The sequence below is a fragment of the Benincasa hispida genome, chromosome 1 (genome assembly GCF_009727055.1).
Source record: "Benincasa hispida cultivar B227 chromosome 1, ASM972705v1, whole genome shotgun sequence".
NCBI classification, from domain to species: domain Eukaryota; kingdom Viridiplantae; phylum Streptophyta; class Magnoliopsida; order Cucurbitales; family Cucurbitaceae; genus Benincasa; species Benincasa hispida.
The window spans coordinates 13,038,913-13,056,015 of record NC_052349.1 but is presented as its reverse complement, the minus strand read 5'-3'; the positions used below and the strand labels follow the sequence as shown (position 1 = coordinate 13,056,015).

The following is a 17,103-nucleotide window of genomic DNA, read 5'->3' as shown; positions in this document are numbered from 1 at the left end:
TAAGATTTGTTTTCAGACCTATTTATTATCATTTATGATTTATGGGTACCTTATCATTTGTTTTTAATATTTGAATTTAATGGAGATCTTTTGAATTTACTTATTTATTTAGCATTTATTTCACTATAAAAGGGTTTCGTTTTAAGTTCCATGCATGCATGTGTTTATAACGGCCTAGCTTGAGTCCTAGGGGGTCGGGTTGTTACATTTGTGTCTTAAATGCTCTGTTCTTTGTTTGATTTTGGTATATTATTCATGGAACTATAACTCTAGATTCATAGGCGTGGTGGCTGTTTTAGTTAGACATCTTTAGAACTTTTCAAATTGTGGTAATGCTTAATTTTCAATTAGTTTCGGAGGAAAATTTCTTCCACTTCTCCTAGTTCATTTCTTTCTTTTGATGATTTTTGTAATACTTAATTTCTTCCGCATCCGTCCAAGCACTGCCCAGCCTCTGCAGTCGTCGTTTGTTGTCGGTTCTGTTGTTGGGTAAGTTGTTTGGCATATCGGTTGAGTTTTGAAGGTTCTTGTTTGCCCATTAAATTTTGGATTTCCTTTTGGTTGATACCTATTATATTTGGCATTTAGATCCAAGATTGGAGTAGTCTGAAGTGCGCAACATGCTGTTCAACGAGTTCGAGTTCGTTTTCAACAAGAAATTTGGTAACATTTGTGGTTCTTTAGGTTGATCTCCGGATACCCACTAATGATTAGATTAAGTATTGACTTGACTATTATATTTAGAAGGTTTAAGGTCGTTTTTCATTGGAATTAGAGCTTGTTTTTCTTTGTGGAATTTAGTGGAGATTTTGAAGCTGAAGCTTGGAAATGACTGTTGGTTAAGCTACACTTTAGGTAAATTATTTTGGGGTTAATTGTATGAATTGATGGGTGGAATCGAGCCTTAGTGTGAATTAAATGTTGGGTTTATGTTGTAGGTTTAATTTGAGTTTCATTATCGAGTAGTTGCTTAGAGAGAAATATTTGGACTTGCGATCTGAGGTAAGTAATCTTACTACTGGAAACTACCCACGGGCCAGACACTAGATGTAGCTAGCATGAAAAATTGAGATTATGACAGAATGATAGCATGACAACCTGATAGTATAATATAATCGATGTATGTTTTCGTATGAGGATCTGAAAGATTAAATGCGCATATAGATACTTGAATGCTAGGATGAGGTGATATTTCAATCCATGAAATTGTATTTGATCTAGGATAATGAGATGTATATATATGTTATAGAACCATGATGATGAGATGCATATGTTATAGAACCTTGATATGATACTTGTGATGTTTAAATCGTGATAGTGTCCTCACTGATTAGTTAGATGCCCACTAGAGGTTGTGTTTCCTTCGGAATTCACTAGAGGTGGTGGTTTCCTTCGGGATCCACCAGAGGTTGTGTTTCCTTCGGGATTCACTAGAAGAAGTGGTTTCCTTCGGGATCCACCAGAGGTTGTGTTTCCTTCGGGATTCACTAGAGGTGGTGCTTTCCTTCGAGATTCACCAGAGGTTGTTGGTCCTATGAGACTTACTAGAGGTAGTGGGGATACTTAACTACAGTAGGATCAAAATCAGTTATTCGTGTATGAGTCCCGTGAGGACTACAGGAGTATTTATGTTCCACCAGAGGTAGGCATGCCTAGTTTGACCCCAGTAGTAGGGTTACTTACTAAGTATTTTTATACTCATCCTTTCTCATGTTGTTATTTCAGGTGAGATGCATTGGCGACTGACAAGAGGAATCTTTGATCGAGCCATCAGGGACTAGTTTACATGCTTCCATTCATATTTTAATATTTCTATTATGTTTTACATTTTCAGTTTTGAAGTTCGAGACTACCGTTGAAGTTTTGTTTTCAGACTTATTTGTTTCTTTTCATGATTTATGGGTATCCTATCCTTTGACTCTAAGTATTTCAATTTAATGAAAATCTTTTTAGTTATCTCATTTATTTAGCATGTATTTCATTATAAAAAGAATTTCGTTTTAACTTACATACATGCATGCATTAGTAACGACCTAGCTTGAGTCCTAGGGGGTCGGGTCGTTACAAGATAGATTTCCAGTATGTTTTTATTAAAACTCTCATATGCTTTTTTCATGTTTGCTTAATTTATTACGATGCTCCTTTAATTATGTTTTACTTGTATAATAATCATGTTAAGTCTTACTTGATTTCTAATTAAAATTTCTCAAAGTTTTAAAATCCTTCTAATTTAAATTTCTCTAAGTTTTAAAATAGTTCATAAAACTTTTTTTTTAAATCGTTTAAAAATTTTCTTTAGAATTACACTTTTTTTTATTTTTTATTTTCAAACATTAAAAAATTAATCTATGATTTCAAAAGATTTCCTAATCGATGTTTGCTAATAATTTCAAACGTTTTCCTTAAAAAAAATTATGATGAAATCTAGAAAATTTGGGACTCTGATTTATTAGAATTATTGAGGTGAGACATCTTTCGGAGTCCGAGATCTAATCATAAGAGAAAATGAATTTAATTAATATTTTTTTAAAAAAATTATTTATTAAAAGGCTATCATTGTGACGATTTTTGAGATATTGTAATAATTTTTCGTATTCTTGAGGTGAGGAATTTTTCCTCAATTCTAATATAGCCTAATCGATGGAATTTATCAACTTATTTTATAGGATTATTATTTCAAAATTGGAGCAATGAGGGGTAAAATAACACATTTGTTTTAAAGCTTTTTTTTTTTTTTCAAATAAATTTCTTAGAAAAAACCATTCAAAATTTAAATTTTGACCACCGTTTTTTAAATGGGTGTTGTGGGGTACTAACAACTCCCATACACAAATGACTCTCAAACTCAATTCTAGTTTTTGCAGACCATTTTCGTTTCTTAATTAAAAATTGTTCATTTTACTTCTGTGTACAATCACACCGTAAAAAAGATTGGTGGCGACTCATTTTTATTTTATTTTAAAGTTAACTATTCTTTAGGACACCGCTGCTCTGCATCGTCTCGGGCACGTGGTGACACTTCTTGAATTTATTGTATATCAATTAATCTATCAAAATTTTATAAAGATGTTCATGATTAATTCTATGAATAAAATACAAAGCTAATTTGTTACCATAAAATTTTGATAACATTCTCATATATAAACACAATCATCCTTCATTTTCAACAATCTTATTTCCCGATTTTTTTTTATTATTATTTTTTTATTGTCCTTAAAATCTTAAACTAAACGGTCCCTTATAGTTATCCTAGTATCCTACTCTTCATTTTACAAGATTTGAACCTTGGATGGATACGTAGGGTCAGGTTTATAGAGTTGAGGACCCTAAGGGCCCAAAAATACTATAAGACCACAATGTTTTATTTGATGTAATAGGTCATTGGTAACTCATTTGTTCTTTGAGAAAAAGATGGATCCTCATCTCTCTATCTTTTTTCACAGAGGTGAAAGTTTGAACTTTTAATTTCGTAGCAAGAGATTCTAACTTATTCATATTAAAAAGTAGTTAGTTAAATTTAGAGCATATATAAGAGTGATTCTAAAATTGTTAAAATTACATTTGTTTGTTTTAAAGTTACTATGAAACATTTTATTAATAATTCAAATTCAATGTAATCTTTGATTTTACAATCCTAAACATAGTTTTTATGCCATAAAAATGAATTGGAGGAATTTTGGTCTTTTCAAAATCACTTTCAAACATACCTGATTGCATATCAAACTTCTTGAAGTGAATAAATTAAATAAAAATAAATAAACAAACCATCCTATAATAGACTTGAGTATTATTCTTTCAAGAGAAAATAGTTTAAGTTCAAAATTGAATATTTTAAACTACACATTAATAACATTTTGATTAACAAATAGTTATTGACTATAACTAAAAGCAACTAAAAACAAACAATTAAGTTTTATTAGTATTTTTTTAAAAAATTAAAAAAGTAGATATTTAATCATGGGCCGTGAAGAGACAGAAAGGGCAGGCCCAGGAAGAAAGAAAAGGAATATCTTACACGGTGCCTTCTGCTATTAAAACCGTCGGATCAATTTCTTCTTCACATATCCTCATTTCATCACTATAAACCCTACCTCTCTCGCCTGCTATGGCGTTATCACTTCTTCGAGCTATGGCTTCCGCCTCCCCCTCTGCCTCCGCCTACACCGCTCGCCTCTCCCTTCTTCAAAGGCGTCTCTTCTCCTCCTCATCTACTCTTACACATCCTCCTTCACTCCCTTCTCTCACTCTCTGCCGTCGATCTCTCCCTCCCCTTTCCCATGCTGTTCGATCTATCCCTTCCGCCTCCAGGTTCACCTCGATTCGTTGCCGCGTCAATCGGTCTGGTAACTCGTCTTACTCTCCCCTTAATTCTAATTCCAACTTCAGTGATCGTCCACCCACTGAGATGGCACCTCTCTTCCCTGGCTGTGACTATGAGCACTGGCTCATTGTCATGGACAAGCCTGGTGGTGAGGGTGCCACTAAGCAGCAGATGATTGATTGCTATATTCAGACCCTCGCTAAAGTTGTTGGCAGGTACTTTTTGATTATGTGATGTATCTCCTTCTTCATTTGTTTGCGCTATCTGTTGGTCTGATTTTGTCCCCGTTTTTGTGTTTTGACCAGTGAAGAAGAAGCGAAGAAGAAGATTTATAACGTTTCTTGTGAGAGGTATTTTGGGTTTGGGTGTGAGCTCGATGAAGAGACCTCCAACAAGCTCGAAGGTATGTGTTGTGTTGATGTCAATTATCTTCTGTTTTCGTCTTCTTGTGCCATAACGTACTGGCCATGATTATTTCCTTTCTTGCATTTCAATTTTAAGGGATTGATAACTGTGAAGCTGTGTGTTATTTAGCTATATTGAAGTCGTGATGCTTGTATTTGACGATTTTTGTTGGAATCTTTGTCTACAGGCTTGCCAGGAGTTCTATTTGTTCTTCCTGATTCTTATGTTGACCCTGAGTATAAAGACTATGGGGGTAATTGTCTGAAACTTTTTTTTTTCCTTCATTTTTTTGGGTCTTGCATCAAATCCCGATCAAAGAGTTCTTGAGAGATAATGAGATTGACACCTAGAAGGTCCATCTTGGCAGAGTCTCTTTTGGCAGTTGTGGGGTTTAATTGATTGACTTATTAATATCCTTCTTTGGGATTCTGTGCTTGATTCTCATTGTGGAGATGAACCATAATCCTATTCCTGCCCATAGTCCACTGACAACCATTTGAACATGCTATATTATAATAATCTGTTTATAAGCATTGTTGTAACAGGTGAGAGCATATGTAAGAAATTTAACATATGACATTAAAGTCCATCTTGGCAAAGCTAATCCAGTCTCTTAGACAATGTTTAGTTTTGAATGCTAATGGACTTAGAATAAATGTCACTCTTGACTGTCCTGCACTTTATATTCTTTCTGGAGATGCAGGTCAGTAGAGATGAGACATTATGTATGTTTGTCGTGCATTGATATCCGTTCTAACTAATCGTCCTTAAAATTATTTTATAAATATTATCTTGACATCTTATAAAGTGCGAGAAACATGACTTGTGGATGCAAACAGGAAAAGTTATGATAGAGTCCATCTTGGAAAAGCTAAATCAGTCACTTAGGCAATGTTAAGTTTTGAATACTAATGTACTCACAACAAATGCACTCTAGACTGTTCTGAGATTTTATATATATCGTGGAGATTCAGATCATTAGAGATGATAAATTAACTTTGCGCTAATTCACTGAAATTTATTTGAAGTGCTTTTTTTAACCTCATTCCTATTTCAGTCCCTTTGTTTTGATTGTATGGAGGAGTATGGAAAGAAAAATATTTTGCTTCTCTATAGGGTATTGCAGAATGGGTTACAGTCCATCTTGGCAAATCTAAATTAGTCCTTTGGACAATGTTTAGCTTTGAATGCTAATGGACTTACAATAAATGTCTCTCTTGACTGTTCTGTGCTTTTTATACTTTGTGGAGATGCAGATCAGTAGAGATGAAACATTAAATTCTGCTTGAATGTTTTGTTAAATAGCTTTCTAGGATCCTATATATGGAGGTGAAACTTTACTGTGACAGTATTGAGAAGTTTTTGAAGAAAAAGCGATTGCTATTAGTCTTGCAACAGTTAGCTTGTTGACTGTGCACAGTCCATCTTGGCAGACCTAAACTAGTCTTTCAGACAATGTTTAGTTTTGAATGCTAATGGACTTACATCAAATGTCTCTCTTGACTGTTCTGTGCTCCTTTTACTTTGTAGAGTTGCAGATCAGTAGAGATGGAACATTAAAGTTTGTTTAAATGTATTTGAGTCTATCTTCGCAGTTTAGTTTTGATTCCTGATATATTATGCCAAATAGCTTTCTTGCATCACATATTCATTAGTAGTGGAAGCTTGTGGTTGATAGTATGAACGAAAACTAGATTGCTTCTCCAATGAGTTATCTAAAGAATGTGTATAGTCTATCTTGGCAAACCTAAAACAGTCTTGAAGACAATGTTTAGTTTTGAATGCTAATGGACTTGCAACAAATGTCTCTTTAGACTGTTCTGTGCTCTTTAAACTTTGTGGAGATGCAGATCAGTAGAGAAGAAACATCCAGCTTGCTTATAATGTTTTGCGGTGCTTACTAGCAGCATCCTAAAAATTTGGAGTTGGGAATATCTTTTTCACTCAATACAGCAATTTCATTCATAGAAACCATCTCAACTCATGAAGCCAAATAATTTTGGTTGAGAAGGTCAAAGTTTTGAGTGCTCGTATTTCATAAACTTGAAGCATGTTAGGACTTGATAGATGATAATTGTCAACTGATAATGCTAACCCCACTGATTTTGTTGGGTGCAGCTGAGTTGTTCGTGAATGGAGAGATTGTTCAAAGGCCACCAGAGAGACAGAGAAGGGTGGAACCACAGCCCCAGAGAGCTCAGGATAGACCGAGATATAATGACAGAACCCGCTATGTGAGACGCCGAGAAAATGCAAGGTGATGCATTTGAGACATTGAGAAAATGTGCATATATGACTAATGGGAAAGGGAATCTGAAATATCTGGAAAGGCAAATTGGAGAACTTGAGGAATTTTAGAAACATTAAACTGAAGTTATTTGTTTGGTAGAAGAGTCATGTTCAGTAGATGTTAACTTTTGCCGATGAACATGGATAAATATCTTTATGGCGTTCCTAGTGAATGTTTATTGAGTTTGCTTAGTTCTGAACGTGTGCACATTTGAAGTCTAAGCAAGAGCTATGTGAGTGGACTTGTGGGCGTTTAGGGAAAGTTTGATATAGCCTTATTCAAAGTCTTAGTACAAAGGCTTTCGACTTTTTTAGTTCTCTAAAATTTGATATAATCTATAACCTTCGTGAAAATTTAATAACAAGCTTGGGAAGCTTTGCAAGTGACCCCTTGATGTTGAAATTGTCTTTTATCTTTACTATATGGTGGTTGAGGTATTTAAATCGAGTTTGCAAAAGCTTCTTCTAACGGTTGGTTTATATAATTTATTAAACTCTTGCCAATGGGTTAATTAATAATAATGATCATTATTATTTTTAACTTTGAAGGAATGAGTATGTGCCAATTAGTGTGAAACTTGTGCTTGCTTTGGCTACTTGTTTATGGTAGCGTGTATAGAATAATCTCTAATTTATTTTGCACTTGGATACGCTCCTTAGATTTAAATAAAGCCCTCAAGGAGCCATTATAAGTTTCACACGCTAATAAAAAACTATTTAATTCAATCAAACTTAACCCATTGGCAAGAGTTTTGCGGATTGGCGAGGCAGCGAGTCCAGCGTCAGTCTTTATTACTGGTTTGCCAAAGAGACTAATGGCTTTGTTTCTGAAGTAAGCATCACCAACTAAATTCTTTGCTTTTTGATTCGTTTAGTTCACTGTCTATCTTTGAATTGAATCAAGAGTCAACCACCCCTTGTAATTGAATCAATAAGTGGGAGGTACTCAAGATAGAGATTAGGATAGTTCATCCACTACTCTCTTTTCGACAGACTGCTCGAATGGACAAACTCATAAAGAGAACTCCATTTTAAGCATTCCGTTGGATTATTTCCAATCTTCTTATTTTAAGATCAAAATCTGGGGATAGGGATCAACAAGTTATTGAAAATTGTTTTTCTCGCCAAACCGAATTGCTTTATCAATGATTGGACCATAGGTGCGATGATTTACTTCACGGGCGAGGTCTCTGGTTCAAGTCCAGGATGGCCCAGCTACACCAAGGAAAAGAATAATAGTTGGATATGCATTGAGTGAGTTATAAGTGCTCATTCTATCAACTTGAAATCGGTGGTCCAAACATTCTAAAATAATAAAATAATTAAAATGGATAACACTTTTAGGATTACTTATTAAGTTTGTAGCAACATTTTTAGAGAATTGCAAATATCGTAAAATTTATCATTGACAGATTTTTATTAGTGATAGACTTCACGAGACTCAATGACTTGGAGAATCTAAATTTTTCTATATTTGTACATTCTTTTATATTGCGTTATACCTATAAATACTTTGGGTTGATTGATATATTTGTAACTCCACTTTTTCTATTGAGAAAAAAAAAATCAAAAATATGTATCAACAAAAAAAAAAATTGCAATAAATAACATTTTCAGAGATAATAATAAACTATATATCAATATTTTTAAAGAATTGTAACTATATCAAAATCTACAAGTGATAGACTATCATTAATAGACTTCTATCAGTGATATTTTTTACATTGTACTACATTTGCTAATATTTTGGACGAGATTTGGTATATTCCTAACTATCCCAAAAACAAACCAACAAACACAAACAAACGGAAATTTATGGGCTTTTACTTGACCTTCCATCCTCAGCCCAAAGAGAGCATTATCCAACCCAACAACAAAAGAAGCTTATCCCCTTCTCCTTCAGAAATTCAACCAGACGCTTCCCCAACTTACAAAGATAACGATCAGAAACAATGGCTGCTTTCGTGGTCTTAGGCTTCACGCCGGCCACTTCTTCCGGTGTAATGGCAGCTTCCTCAACCAAACTTCAATTCACAACTAAACCCAATTCCGAGCTAGGGTTTCTCACTTCTCAATTAGCCGGCATCAAAATCTCCTCCAACCACTCGCTGATCTCCCCCTCACCAATTTCTGCTCCTCTCAGACCTGCTCTTCAACCTGTTGCTCGTAATATCCCCTCTTCTCGACTCTTGCTTAATATGATTCATTTTCTTGTTTTTCATTCCTCAACTTCAACCCTTTTTGGGCTCTAATTGATTTGTATATTTGAAGCATTTCCTATTTGAATTAGGTTTCTAAATCACCCATGTTCTGGTTCCAATTTGGGCTATCTAGAATTTCTATTTGAATTGGAATGTTGTGAGAATTGGGAACCATCTCAATCTTGGTGGTCTGATTGTTTGTTGTTTCAGGTAGAGTTTGTCCCTTTACTGGAAAGAAAGCAAATAAGAAGAACTTAGTTTCTTTCTCCAACCACAAGACCAAGAAGTTGCAGTTTGTAAATCTTCAATACAAGAAGGTTTGGTGGGAAGCTGGGAAGCGTTTTGTTAAGCTACGCTTGTCAACTAAGGCTTTGAAGACCATTGAGAAGAATGGACTTGATGCTGTGGCTAAGAAGGCAGGGATTGATCTTCGTAAGGAATGATATGGTACTTCATGTCACTTTAATTTTACTCTTTTTAGAATTCGATGAAGATTTGTTTAATTACACTATCATGTTGTATCCTGCTGTTTTTGCTTATTCTTGTTGTTAGTAAACTATTTATTTTTAATGGTCACAATATTCTTATATCTTTGTTTTTCCTCCATTTGGCAATGAAGCTGAAATCTGAAATCCATCCCTTTTCCTTTCAGGGTTTCACGAATGATTCGATTTTTTAGTAGTCCAGCTAGAGTGGTCTTACAAATTTGATGCTAAATCCTAAAATTCTTCATCAAATTAGGTATCATTTGGAGGTAACTCCAAAGCCTAGAACTTAATGCTGTAGAGAGTTGAATACATTTTGTGGCTGAATTTTTCATGCTTAATGATTTCTGCATTTGAACCTATGATTTCAACTTGAGCTGGCCTTCCAAATAGTTAATTTAATTTCAGAAGATTTCTTCATCTTCCCCTTGCCCTTGGGAACAATGCATCAATCCAGAAGGGGCAGCAGTGTGTTTTAGTAAATGAAGCCAAGTATTTTAACCCATTTAAGAATAACGAAAAGGTTGGTTCCTGTCAAAGTGAGTTTGACTTAGTGATATTAACATAACCTCCAGGTTCAATATCCCATGTGCAGTTGCATTTTTCTTAACTTCTTGAATCATCTTTATAACTTAAGAGAAACTTTATCTTAATGTGTTTGACAATTTAAGAGCTGAGAGTTTGAAGCATCATTATTAATTATTAATTTTTCTGAAGAGTTTATTTGAAATGACTTTCTAAATGCTTTTAAAAAAATTAATGCAAAAGAAAAAATAATCAATACGGAAAAGATCATTCCAAACATACTCAAATATTGAAAATGAATGAATGAGAAATGTTATATAATGTTCAATGAGAATAGTAAGAGAGTCTAACTTTAACGAGTTCAATTTGATACAGTATTTATTATTTACATAGTTAATTATAATTTTCTTTTTAATGAACTTGAAAAAGTAATTATAAGACAGATTAATATCAAATGTACAAACATTATAAGTGATCAATACCCCATATTTATTATCATTATTATTTTTTTTCGTCAAGTGAGCGTAACTCCACGATAATTGGCATGCCTTCTTTTGAGACTAATGGTTCAATTCTCATATTCCACTGTACTATAAAATAATATTTATCATATAAAAATATAAAAATACTAATATTTGGTGCCACAGTTGAATTGAACTTCTATTTACCTGGCCAACTTGGGGAATAATGTTTCACTAATCCGCTTTACAGATCAAACTACTAAATTTTAATGTTCATATCTCTATAAAAGAAAGTGAAGAAAAACAAAAAAAGGTTGGCTAGAAAACTTTGTTTACACATTTCTGCTCTTTTATTTACACACTACTTTGTGACAATCATCTAATACATCCCTAATCCTGAAAAATAAAATGCAGCAAGCAAGAAAATCTTGAGTAAAACCTTAGAGTTAGGATACTGCTTCTCTATGTCGAGAAAGCAAGTGTTCATCATCTGAAAGGTTCAACTGGTGCTGACTCTTCAAGCAGAGTTGCAGCTTCAAAGCATTCAGCAACCTCCAGTGCCGATGCCCCAACGTCAGCTTTATATAGCATCCCGAGACTGTACCACGCAGATGGATTTGCTCGATCTAGTCGAAGGGCATCGGTTAGCAAGCTTCTTACTACAGGAAATGACTGACTGCCGCCTAACTGTTGGAGAAGACAGGCAGTGGATATCAAGCTGGGAACATGGCTGGGATCAATGTCCAATGCTTTGTTGTATGCTTGCAGAGCATCTCGCGGAAGACCCTTTGACTCGTAGAGTAAACCTAGCAGTTCATCGAGTTATGAATTCATTATTCAATAGTATAGATATCACAGCTTGATGACATTCTTTATCAACACGCTTCGATGGGGAAATTTTGAATCAAAACTGAGTTGATTACTAGTAATGAGTCTTTCTTTTCTTTATAATTTTTTAGAGTCTTGAAAGCAACAAGCCAACAGGAAACCACAGGCCTCTAAAAGTAAAAAATGCCCACATAAGAGAATTACAACTAAACTAAATGTTTTCTGAAGAACTAACTCTATAATGTATCAATTTAATTCTTAGCAACTTACTAAGCAGCATGGAGAAGTTGAATCAAGCAATTGATCCAAAAATTAATAGAATGTGTGGAAGCCTCAAATTGAAAAGTATTTGAGCCACACAGTAAATGGGGATGATGTTTTACCTGTGGAATGCCATTTGGAAGCAGAATACGGATTGATTGCCTCCAATTTTGACAGACAGATCTCCGCGTCCCGCCACTGAGACAAGCTTGTGTAAATATTGGCCAAGTCATGCCACGTATCTACTTCCAGACTTCTGTCAGATTTTCTCACATCCTGCATGAAGGTGAAGAAACAAAGGAACAAATGAACTAATATTAACTCAGCTTGATGGCCATAGTCTATGAAGTATGGAGGATATGGATCCGATTTTGTATGGAAACATGAGACACATATACAACACAGATACGGTGGCATGCCATTTACCATTTTTAACAAATCTAGGACACAAACATAACAATGATGTGTTTATTTAAACATGCATTTTAAAACAATATGAAAATTTAAACCCAACAAGTTTATAGATTGATATGCTTAAAAATGAGTTTGAAATATATTTCACTCAAAATTCATAATTTTTGTCCAATATTATTGTGTGTCTATTGAATATGTTTAACAAGTGTTCAATCTCTAATAAATGTTGGATTAATATGACTTTGTGCAACTAGTATTTAACACATATCTATTGTGCTACTTGTTCAATTCGTGTCCAATGTGGTATGTTTATTTAAATGTGCATTTTTAAACAATATGAAATTTCAAACTTAAACAAGGTTTTGGATTGATATGCTTAAAAATGAGTTTGATGTATTTCACTCAAAATTCATTATTTTTGTCCCATATTATTATGTGTCTATTGAGTATGCTTAACAAGTGTTCAATCTCTAATAAATGTGGATTAATATAACTCTGTGCAATTAGTATTTAACACATATCTATTGTATTACCAAATATTCAATTCGTGTCCAACAAGTATAGGAGTGTCCAAGTGTCAACGTGTTGACGTTAGCCAAATTGAGACATAGGTTCATCAAATTATGAATATCTCTCATTCAAATACCCCATATAATAAGATCACAAGAAAAGGCTCCTAATACGGATTCCCTTACCTTCGGAAGCATCTTTCCACTACTTTTGGTCTGGACTTGAATTATAGCAAGAAGATGACTATATGTTTCTATACCGTTCTTCAACTGGCCCTGCGCAATCTGGAGTTTAGCTTTAGTTCGTAAGAGTTTCCCCTGTTCCCACTTCCCTGTCTGCTCAAGAGCAGCATTGAGAACAGTCTCCGCATCCACAAACCGTTTTTGGGCAGACAATATTCTAGCCAAGAGTATGTAAGACTTCAGACTAGAGCCTGCCTCGAGTTTCACTAGCTGTTTTGCATAGTATAAAGCAATATCCAGCTTCCTCTGTTCAGCATACTCAAGACAAATATGATAAACAATGAATGGATCTCTTTGTCTCATCAGTTGCTCACCAGTTTGTAGCGCCTTAAGTGCTTCAGACTGCTTCAATGTTTTCTGAGAATCCGAAGCAACTGATTTTGACATAGCTGACAATAACACACCAAGTAAGCAATTAGCAACAGAAGTCATCTGGATGCATTTACCATGCAGCTCTGAAAGCACTCTCAATGTGTATGTGACCCCCTCATCAAGACAAACCAAATTTTCTCCACAGAGCTTTGAAGCCAGCAACAATTCCAGTAAGCAGTCTACGTTCTCTATGTTACTCAAGAAGTTCTTCAAAAGATTCAATGCAACTAAGCTTTTACCTTCCCCATAGTAACAAAGTGCTAGGGTGCAGTATTTTTCTTTTCGTCCTATAATTCCAGGAGGCAATTGTTCAACCTCATTTGCTAGAGCTCCAAATTCCCCTGAAATAGACAATGCAAATGAGAGATGCTCTAGTATTGACGGGTCCCATTCAATCAATCCAAGTATATATTTTCTCATCAGATCCATTAACAGAAGAATTGCCTCTTCCATATTATTTCTTGGCACAAACGAGCTTTCCATCTGTGAACGAAGAGTTGGAGGACTTGCATCACAACCACTATAGAGAAGGAATATTGCAAACTCTTTTTCTATTTTTGCTCTGGTTTCCGTTTCCAGATTCCATTGATAGAGAAGAGCACGCCTATATGACAAGATAGATTCATCTGGAGAACCAGCAGATTTCCACAATTCTGGAAGTAAGTAAACAGCCTTCGTTAGTGTCTCTTGCAATTTACAATCAATAGCAAAGTTTTCTGGTAAGCCTTCTGGTAATGCCGATTCAACAGTGTCTAAAATTAGTTTGCATGATTTCGCCGCCTCTGCAGATCATGGACAAAAAGGAAAGATTATGAATACAGATGGAGAGAAAAAGGCATCCTTTGAAAATGGTAAAGCAGAAGGGGGGGAGAGAAAAGAGAAACTACCTACAAACCTTCCTAAACCCTGCAATGATTTTGCTTTCAGAAAAATAGCTTCAAGAAGTAAACTAATGGCATGCATGGACATAGTAGGCACAACATCACTTTGTGATTGGCGCCTATTTTGTTCATATCTTGTTGAAATAGAAGCTTTTATCCTGGAAATTACAGCAGCAATATCTATTCCTTCAAAAACATGAAGAGCAGCTTCTATGTTACCCTTTTGATACTCCAGCCTTCCAAGTAAGGCACGTGCTTCCTAGAAAATTTTAAGTACTGTAGCTGTTCAGTTTCATTAATAGCAAATATGACATTTCAAATATCCTTGGACACTCTCTACAATGTGCTTTTAAAAGAGTAATTTTCCTTACGTTAGGTCATACATGGTCAAATGACTGCATCAAAAGTGCTTTTATACACTTAGAAAGTCATTCTAAACAGACCTTGAATCTACAAGCAACTTGAAGACTTTCAACAAACACCAACTTTAGTTGAGTCAATTTCTCAATCTTCTACAACGTGAATACATAGAGACAAATCTTCCAAATAAAGAAGACATTAATTCATTAACGCATCTGCCTCATGAAAGTAACCATTTCAGGCGATGTCCTCAACAAAAAAAATAATAATAATAATAAAAAAAAAAATACAATGAGCTAATCCTATACCAAGAACACAGTGAGTTTCTTGCCTCTTTCCTTAAAAACAATGGTTTCATAATTGAAGATAGACAGACCTCATAATTCAAATAGCCACTCTCACGAAGAGATGATTCAGCTTCTTCAATGTTGCCATTATCCACCTTTGGTTCCACCTCACCCGTTCGGGATGAAAAACCACTAGCTGAATAGTCTCGAGTTGCCAGAGAATCTGATGAATGAATCATTTCATCTCTTAACTGATCCCCTGAACGAATACAATTTATCATCTTCCTGAACTTACTCTTGAGGCCAAAAATTTGTTCGTCAATCCAGGCCTTTGCTCTCATGCTGGCTCATTCCACCTGAAGAACTGCAAAAACAGATGGAATAAAAGTGGGGGGAATAAACAAAAGATTAAAACTTCTTAAACAAGTTTCTGTAAGGCACACAGCTCGAGATTTGAGAAAATTACAAAAATAGAATGCCCAATTCCTAATCAGTAAAACCTTGTACTACAAGATTCAATTTGAAAAATGAACGGTTTAGGAATTGAGAAAGGTCGACTCAATAGTTCTTCCAAAATTCCTACTAGCATAGAATATTGGAACCCATCAAATTTTCCAGTATAATTTTCAACGACTCGTTAAATACCTGTCAAATAACAAATATTAAGCACGAAAGAAACCCATAACAGGGAAAGAACAAGGAAATGATGAAAGTTATGGAGAAAACCATAAGCAGTGACAAAATGAAATCAAACTCACTATAAGTAGACATCATAATGCAGGAAAATTATATGATTACTAAAGGTAAAGAAGATGAAAAAAGAAAGAGAAACCCACAGGAGCATCATGAAGGAGAGGTAATGCGATGAGAGCAAACATCAACAAAAAGAAAAGTAAAACCTTTAGGCCAAGAAAAGTCATCGAGCGAGCCCACAAAACATCAACTCCACCGTGCATTCTCCAATTCTCTCAAAAGAAAGAAAGCCATCTAACTTATCTTCCTAACCAAGAATCCAAGGTCCCAATGAGTATACTTTCTTTCTGGGGTTTCCTTTTTACTTTTTAATCTTTCATTTCCTTACGGCACAGTGCAAATTTGTATTCAAAGTCAAAGCACAGACCTGGAATCCTGACAATACACATTCATTAGTTCTCCCTTCAACGTGTGAACACGCATAATTTTGTTCTAAATATTTTAACCAGTCCAAAATCTCACAAATTTGTGCCAATAAGTATTAAAATAATGGGCAAGGGCAATTTCCAATGAAAATTAATATGCAGGGCAGGGCCCATTTTGAAAACCCCTCCCTTACAAGTCAACAATTGCCCGAATACAGAAGGAACTGTTACTGAAAAGTATGAATTAAAGAGGTATTTGGGATTGGGAGCAAATCATTGGTAAAAATTGGAATACAAACAAAAATTAAGAGAAAATGGAAAGCAATTTTGGGGATTGAAAGTAAAACCTGGTGAGTTACCTACGACAGTGGAGGACAAGCTGTTTCCCATTAAAATGATTAAATGAAACTGGAGACGGATGAAAGGTAAGGACATCAGATACAGAGATGGCTACTAAATGCAAAAGCGCTTTAAACAACCGAACTCCTGCCTCTGTCATTATTGAATTGAATGCCAATTGAATTCGATTCAATTCGGTATTCACAATGCTTGTTTGTTGGGTTCCTTCGAATGACAGCCAAAACTGGGACTCCGACGAGTGAAATCGGTCGGAGTAGAGCCAAAATTCAACCGTATTCTGCATCCTTTATCTTTCCTTTAACTTTCTCTTTTGTCTTCAATGGTGATCGTAATGGAACACTGGCAATCCCGAGCCTCCACCCAACCCCTGCCCTGCCCTACCCCCAATTCAAAGCTATTTCCAAAAAGCATAGACTTTCTTTTTCTCAAAAATAACTTTTATGGAGAGTTAAGTTTCAAAATGTTTAGGCTACATGTTTGGGATGTCATCTAACCAAACCGATCAATCCAACCTAATCTATATGATTTGATTTGGGTTATCAATTCAGATTGATTCAAATAAATGAAAATTAGTTTTTTTATATAAAAAACTATCTTTAGGCCCTATATTTAAAAAATGTTTTTAAATTTAAATTTTTTCAAGAAAAACTTTTAATATTATTTTTGGATAAATTTACTTTTTTTATTATTTTTATTCCCGATTTTTATATACATTTCCCTATTTTCAAAATTTTCTTAATGATAGAGAGAGAAATTGCATTTATTATGGAGAAAGAAAATTTT

The 17,103-nt window shown here is 34.7% G+C and overlaps 3 protein-coding genes and 1 long non-coding RNA gene across 11 annotated transcripts; 3 read left to right on the top strand and 1 right to left on the bottom strand.

Moving 5' to 3' along the window:
• Window positions 1-119: 119 nt before the first annotated feature.
• On the top strand, window positions 120-1,853 carry LOC120067903. Its single transcript, XR_005479045.1, has 4 exons — window positions 120-489; window positions 589-855; window positions 939-1,002; window positions 1,726-1,853. It is a non-coding gene; the product is annotated as an uncharacterized LOC120067903 (long non-coding RNA).
• A 2,194-nt stretch (window positions 1,854-4,047) lies between these two features.
• LOC120084678 (multiple organellar RNA editing factor 2, chloroplastic-like) lies at window positions 4,048-7,418 on the top strand. The gene is made up of 4 exons (XM_039040490.1): window positions 4,048-4,536; window positions 4,627-4,724; window positions 4,914-4,979; window positions 6,845-7,418. Exons 1-4 carry the CDS (start codon window positions 4,106-4,108, stop codon window positions 6,985-6,987), a joined length of 738 nt encoding a protein of 245 aa, XP_038896418.1. The 5' UTR covers window positions 4,048-4,105; the 3' UTR covers window positions 6,988-7,418.
• Window positions 7,419-8,891: 1,473 nt separating this feature from the next.
• Window positions 8,892-10,074, top strand: LOC120075586 (50S ribosomal protein L28, chloroplastic). Of its 2 annotated transcripts, XM_039029132.1 has the most exons (3): window positions 8,892-9,181; window positions 9,427-9,663; window positions 9,869-10,074. In XM_039029132.1, the coding sequence occupies exons 1-2, from the start codon at window positions 8,968-8,970 to the stop codon at window positions 9,657-9,659; spliced, it is 447 nt and encodes a 148-aa protein (XP_038885060.1). In that variant the 5' UTR covers window positions 8,892-8,967; the 3' UTR covers window positions 9,660-9,663; window positions 9,869-10,074. The 2 variants fall into 2 exon arrangements, with proteins under 2 accessions (XP_038885060.1, XP_038885053.1); XM_039029125.1 differs by lacking the exon at window positions 9,869-10,074 and having other exon boundaries at window positions 9,427-9,852.
• Window positions 10,075-10,860: 786 nt separating this feature from the next.
• LOC120075562 (protein NPGR2-like) lies at window positions 10,861-16,685 on the bottom strand. Of its 7 annotated transcripts, none has more exons than XM_039029099.1 (7): window positions 16,320-16,685; window positions 15,679-15,970; window positions 14,932-15,206; window positions 14,202-14,454; window positions 12,886-14,096; window positions 11,899-12,052; window positions 10,861-11,493 (listed from the first exon to the last, which is right to left on the bottom strand). In XM_039029099.1, the coding sequence occupies exons 3-7, from the start codon at window positions 15,181-15,183 to the stop codon at window positions 11,174-11,176; spliced, it is 2,190 nt and encodes a 729-aa protein (XP_038885027.1). In that variant the 5' UTR covers window positions 15,184-15,206; window positions 15,679-15,970; window positions 16,320-16,685; the 3' UTR covers window positions 10,861-11,173. The 7 variants fall into 7 exon arrangements, with proteins under 7 accessions (XP_038885027.1, XP_038885007.1, XP_038884996.1 ...); XM_039029079.1 differs by having other exon boundaries at window positions 15,742-15,970; XM_039029068.1 differs by lacking the exons at window positions 15,679-15,970; window positions 16,320-16,685 and adding an exon at window positions 15,309-15,672.
• Window positions 16,686-17,103: the final 418 nt, after the last annotated feature.